Source organism: Columba livia, chromosome 16 (genome assembly GCF_036013475.1).
Source record: "Columba livia isolate bColLiv1 breed racing homer chromosome 16, bColLiv1.pat.W.v2, whole genome shotgun sequence".
Lineage (NCBI taxonomy): Eukaryota > Metazoa > Chordata > Aves > Columbiformes > Columbidae > Columba > Columba livia.
The window spans coordinates 1,084,929-1,091,282 of record NC_088617.1 but is presented as its reverse complement, the minus strand read 5'-3'; the positions used below and the strand labels follow the sequence as shown (position 1 = coordinate 1,091,282).

The following is a 6,354-nucleotide window of genomic DNA, read 5'->3' as shown; positions in this document are numbered from 1 at the left end:
CGGGTGAGCTCTTAATTAAAGAAGGGCCGAGCAGCAGCTCTGCTCGATTTTACAGCCACACACATCTTCCCGCTCCGTTACAGCCCCTGGGAGCCAGACCCAGCAAGCCGGGGTGCATGAGTGCTGGGAGCTGCACTTTTCTTCCCAGCTAAAAGCAATGTCCCAGAGATGGAACCAAGGGAATGTGGGAGAAGGACAAAATCCCAGCCCCTGGGGGAGGCAGGTGACAAGACCAGCTGCACTGCCCCTGAAGCACCCCAAATTCAGACTTGCTGGGAAGGTGCAAGGCAGGTGGCTTGGGGCATTGGGACAGTTTCATTACAGAAATCCTAGCAGCAGGTACCTGGTATCCCCGAGTACCTGTCCCTCTGTGCTCTCCCGGCTGTGGCATGCAGGGAACAACTGCACCTGTGCTTGCTGAAAGGCTCTGTGGTGACAACAGAATGTGTCACCTCCACTGCCACACCACCCACATCGGGTCACCCACCCAAGGGCTCAACTCAAAGAGGTGCCGGCTGCTTTAGCCAGCCCCGGGGAGGCTCTGGAGCTTGCCAAAAGCCAGAGACAGCCCCAGCACCCCAGCGAGGCAGCCCCGGTGCTGCAGCACCCACCTGCTCCCCGGGGAGTGCTCAGGGACACGGGGTGACGGGTGCTCCAGTGTGCGGTGGGAAGGCAGCACCCAGTCGGGCAGGCTGGGAGGGACAGGACAAGACCTCGCGCTTTCCTGCGCAGAGCCAGGGAGATCCCCTGCACCCCAGCAGCCCGACCCCAGCTGCATCCCACACAGCTGCCCCTTCCCCAGCCCTCGGGCAGGAACTGACTCAGCCTGCCTTTTCCTTCCCACAGAGACAACTGCTCTGCAGATCCCTCCTGCAAATGCCACTTGCCCTTCACCTGCAGCCGGAGAGCAGGGGAGCCAAGTCCAGCACCCCCGTCCCTGCACCACTCCCCACCCACTGCTGCATTTTCACCCTAAGCCCCCACAAAACCCGATTATAAATTAACCATTTTATTGAATATCAATAAACTGTATATAATTATATAAAAAGTTTCATCAGTACAAAATTGTGGCACAAAAATATAAATACCAGTGTACCTTTGAAATGTAAACATCCTCTTTGTAATGATTCCATGAAAACAATGTCCAAAGAAAGATGCATTCAGGAGGCACCTGTCAATACCCATAAATAGGGCTTTTGGCACACACCTGTCGATGGGCAGCCTTGGGACAGGCCACCATTGTATCGGCTGACAAGTGCCTGCTATTAGTCACAGTTCTCTTGAAAAGCAGTTGTTAAGAGTCATATTAACAGGTGCTTGAGTGCATAGCTGCTCTGTAAACAGGGTTGGCGTTTGAAATGGCTACCCATGCCTTTTATGGACACTGTTAATCTCGCAGGCATTGCAAATTGTCATTGTGCTGGGGAGAAGCAGCTGCTTCACAACTACAGGGATACTGTATTATTGCATAGTTACACCTTCTACAGGCAGCATATATACACTCAGGGTGGGGGCTAACATTTTGTCCTTCATTAAAAAAATATTGGTTCTTAAAAGTTACCAAGTGGTTATGGTAAAAAAAAAAAAAAAACAAAAAACATAAAAAACCCTCAACCCCCCCTCCCCAAAGCTACATGGTCACAATGTTTGATACCGGCAGCGGGGCCAGGGTGCAGGTCCAACCCTGCAAGGTGCTGAGTGCCCCGCAAGCGGGGGCACCTGCTGGGGGGCTGCGGCAGCAGCCGGGCAGGCTCGGGGCTGCACCCCCGGCTTGCGTGCACTCGCTTTACCACCCACGCTTTGCACCAAAGTCCAATCCTGCACCGTCAGGCGCCGGGACGGGGGAAGGATCAGGCATTGCACAGGAGGCACCGAGTGAGGAGTGTGAGGGTCTCGAGGGCTGGAGTAGCCGCGTCCAGCCCGGTGCACACTGCGATGGCGACGCAGGAAACTAACTCCTATAGAAACTATTTATGATATAGGTATCTGCGTGGTGAGAGGCCTGGAGGAGCGCAGTCCTCAGCGAGAGCCAGAACATCCTGTCTCTTGGTGCTTGTGGAGCAGGGACATTCGGGAGAAAGTCCGGGAGCAGGTTTTGCATTGGTACTTCTTTACATCTGAATGGGTCTGCAGGTGGGCTCGAAGATTAGAGCGGTCAGCAAAGGCCCGGTTGCAGTGTGTACAGGAAAAGGGCTTTTCACCTATGGGACAAAGAGAAACACTCCCAATTAACCAGTGCATCAACACATGGGGAATATCAAAGAAGGAGCCATTCATTAGCCAAAGTTTGTGAAGAGCACAGTGAAAAGAAGTGCTGGCTGTTATTGTTCAGAGGGAAGGCTGGGTGAGGTATGTACAGCATTCCCTTCGGGGAAAGCCACGGACTTGGGAATTTCCTACTCCCAGAAAAACCTCTCCTATGAGCCACGGAAAACTAATGCTGGAAACATCTGCAAGCAGCAAGGCAGTTGCACATACAAACGAAGAGATGATATTCGCCTCCCGCCTGGAGCCAAGTGAACTGTTTGCAGAGCGGCAGGAAAGCCAAGCACTACGTGTTAATTATATCATAGCAGGCAGCGGCTGAAAGGCGCCAGCTCCAGGGTGAGTATAGCTATTTCCTCCGCCGAACCCCACGCTCCCCCTTCTCCCGCCCTGCTCACATTGAAAAGCCTGGCCAGGGCGAATTCCTCCCAGAAAGACTCTTTTGGAGGAAACAAATGTGTATGCTCAATTTGGAAAGCACAATTAAGTCTTCCCAGCTTCCTTCAGCCACCATCTTTAGCACGTTAAGAGGGTGTGAAATCAGTGCCAAGTAACAATTACACTATCCCCGCCGCCCCACAAAGGATGCTCGGGAGATGCATTGTACGGGCGGCCGCGGCAGCGGGGTGGGCTGCAGCTGCGGCACCCTGACCCGCGCCAACAGGTGCAGGGGTGGCCGGCCCCGTGCCCCTGCACCTGCCCGCCGGCTCTGCTGGGCCTGGCCGCGGCGCAGCTCGGCAGCGGGTGTGCTTTGAGCCCAGCTCGCCGCTGCTGAGCGGGGTGGCTGGTCGGAGGCCACAGTGGTGGGCAGCTGGTCTGGGGCGCTGCCCGGGCTCTGGAGCCCAGCTGGGAGCGTTTGGTGCGGGCAGGGAGGGATGATTCGGGCATGACGGCGCACAGGGAGAGAGCGCTCCAGCAGTCTCACGGCTCCAATTCATGCAATTGAGCCGAAGCGTGCACCGTCACACCGTGGCCGATGGGCTGGCTCGTGGGCAGGCACGGCACTAAGGGCAGCCGCACAGATTTACGAGCTGAGCCTTGACCCCGCGCTCAGTTCCAGCCAAGAGGATATTTAAAGGACATTTCAGAGAGATGTGCCAAGGGGGTTTGGGAAGCCCTTATCTTCCCAGATAACACCTGGCCCACCGATTCGCTGGGGGCCACAGAGCTGGGAAGCGGGAAGCGATAAGGGAGGGAGGGAGGGGGCAAGAGCCGACATTACCGGTGTGCGTCCGGATGTGGCCCTGCAGCAGCCAGGGCCGGGAGAAGGCCTTTCCGCACATCTTGCAGACGCAGGGCAGCGTGTGGCTCCGGATGTGCATCTTGAGAGCCCCCAGGCTCACATACTCCTTCTCGCAGTACTTGCAGCTGAAGGATTTCCTGGCCTGGGCGTCGCAGTGCAATTGCTTGTGCTTGGAGAGCCCGGCGAAGGTGGAGTAAGCCTTGGCACACTGGGCGCAGCGGAAGCGCTCGGCGGCAGCGGGGGCTGAAGCTGGGCTGGGGGGCCCCGAGCTCTTGCCTTCATCCTCCTCGCTGGAGAGCGCAGTCAGGTCCAGGGCAGGGGACGCGCCACCCGCTGCCTCGCTGCCTGGGCCACCCGGGAAGAGGCTGGAGAGCAGCCCCGCATCCCACACCAGCGGCGGGTAGTAGGCGCCAGGGCCGAGCACCTCAGGCGGGGGGATGACGGGCAGCGGGCACGTCTCATACAACAGCGGGGCAGCCAGCACTGCGGGAGGAGGCGGCGCTCAGCGGGGGCCCGATGCTCCCCGTGGGAATGGGGGCAAGGGGACCCCAACCCACCCCGGGTGTTCTGCACTCAAGAGCAATAGGACCCGATCCCAGGCCATCCCATGGCGCCCCACTCCCCACCCCAGAGCCGGAGGGGCAAAGGGACCCCAGCCCACCCCACGGGCGCTCAGAGTCCCAGCCCACTGCAGGGTAAAGGTAAAGGACACCCCACCCCAGTGAGGCTCAGAGCCCCTACCCGCCCTGTTGCGAAGAATGAGGTAAATGGGACCCCGCGCTCCTGCCCACCCCCAATCACAGGGAGCTCCCCGCACACCCGTGCGCATCCCATGGGGGTACGAGGGGGCAGCTCCACACCCCAGGACAGGGGAGATCCCGCGCCCCGTCCCACTCGAGATGCAGAAAACTGAAAACAACACTCCTGCAAGAAGTCCATCAGCCACCCATCCACCCGCGATCCCGCACCGGAGCCCACGGAGCGCCCCACGTGCGCGGGGATGCCCGTCCCGCCGCGCCCTGTCCACGCACCGGCCTGGCTCTCCAGCTCGCTGTAGTTGGGCTTCTTGCTGGCCGAGAAGTGCTTCTTCACCAGGAAGGAGCGCGGCATGGTGCTGCCCCGCCGCCGCCGCCCGCTGCGGAGCCGCCGCGCCGCCGAGCCCGCTGATATGGGCCCGGGGCCCGGGGGGCGGCGCGGGGGCGGGGGGGCGGTGCGGGGCCGCCCCCGGGGCCCGGAGCCAATGGGCCGGGCGGGGCGGGCGCCCGGCAGGTGTCGGCCCCGCGGCCGCCGGGGGCCGGGCCGAGCCGTGGGGCCGGGCCGAGCCGTGGGGCGGTCCGCGGGGCTCGGCGCCTGCGGTGCGCGCCCGGGTGTCCGGCGTGGAAAACTCGCTGGTGCTGCTGCTGGTGACGGTGACGATGAATGAGCCGTTTCTGGCTTCTCTCCCGAATGTGTCCTTGTGCCGCGCTCCCCGCGGGGACCGGCCGGTGCTCCAGGCAAGGAGCCGTGCGACAGACCCACGGGCTCTGAGCCCGAGCCGGGGACACCTGCAGCAAGGCGCCGTGCCAAGCGAGTGATCCCCGGGCCCCCCACGCGTGGGTGCCCGTGCTGGGGACCGCAGTGCAGATTAGGACAAGTCTTTGCCCTGTCCCGCTGCTCCGGAGCGCAGCCGGGACACAGCCCGGCACGGGGAGCATGCTTTGCCGCAGGTTATTAATCCTCTGAGAAGAGGCAATAACTTGTGGAGGAGCGGGATGGATCCAGCACAGCCCTTGCCGACTCCCTCCCCCAGGAAGGGGTCAGGAGCACCTGTCCGGACATGTGTCTCCCTTCTGCTCAGCAGGTTTCAGGCAGTGCAGCCTCCCCAAACCAGCTGCCCTCTGTTTTTCTTCCATCCTGCCATCCCGGAGGTCACCTGCCCACGGGAAGGTGCCCAGGCCTCACTAGCGGGTGCTGGGCAGAGCTGGGGTGGAAGCCCTGGCCTGGCAGTTAGAAGCCCAGCCTGGGCTTCCAGCTCGCCCTGTCCCACCAGCTCACGAGGGGACTTCCCCGCTGGAAGGGCCCAGGGCACTGTTCCAGCCACCTGCTGCGGGAGCCGTGCTCTGCTCCGGGCCAGGACAGCTGCTGGCGGTGGGCGGCGGTGGGACGGGGAATGGGACCTGCTGGGACCAGCACCCGGCCCTGACACTCTGGAAAGGGCCCGTGGTGCTGGGCCACTCGTGACTCGGCCGCCACACACGGCTCTGCCACCCCCACTGACCACATGTTACTGTTTAGCCACAACCCGCACGAAATGCAGAAGTGGGGAGCAAATCTTTCCGCTGTCACAGCTGCAGTGCAGGGGCTGAGCTCACTGCCAGTCTGTCCGCAGGGCAGGAACAGCTTGGAAAGCTTGTCCTGCCAGCTACGCACAGTCCTGCAGAGATGAGATGTGTTTGCAAACTCTTTCCCTGCAGGCACGTGCTCTGGAGCTGGATCCATCCCTCCTTTGCTGCAGAACTGCCCGTGGCTTTCAGCAGGTGTTTCTCTGCACAACTCCCCTGGCTCAGCCTGAAGTTCGAGGGAAAATGTGCCCCCAAATGCCTTTGGGGGGTGCAAATCACAGAGGCCAGGTCTGCTCCATTTCTTGTGGGGCCCAGCACTGCGCGGTGCAGGGCAGCAGCCCGGGCCCTAGAGCAGGTGTCTCCCCCGGCACCTCACCAGTGCCCCCCCGCCACGCTCCTCCACCTGCCGCGGATGTGGTTACGCTGGGGACACTTGTATGAGGAACCCAAGTAGGTGGTTTTCTTTCAAGAAGCAAAGCCTGCTCCTCTGTTCGTTCTGAAATGTTCAGATCTGTTCCAACCACT

At 61.0% G+C, this 6,354-nt stretch overlaps 1 protein-coding gene across 1 annotated transcript; it reads right to left on the bottom strand.

The window, feature by feature from the left end:
- Positions 1-993: 993 nt before the first annotated feature.
- Positions 994-4,693, bottom strand: SNAI1 (snail family transcriptional repressor 1). Its single transcript, XM_005502726.4, has 3 exons — positions 4,540-4,693; positions 3,488-3,991; positions 994-2,201 (listed from the first exon to the last, which is right to left on the bottom strand). Exons 1-3 carry the CDS (start codon positions 4,616-4,618, stop codon positions 2,020-2,022), a joined length of 765 nt encoding a protein of 254 aa, XP_005502783.2. The 5' UTR covers positions 4,619-4,693; the 3' UTR covers positions 994-2,019.
- Positions 4,694-6,354: the final 1,661 nt, after the last annotated feature.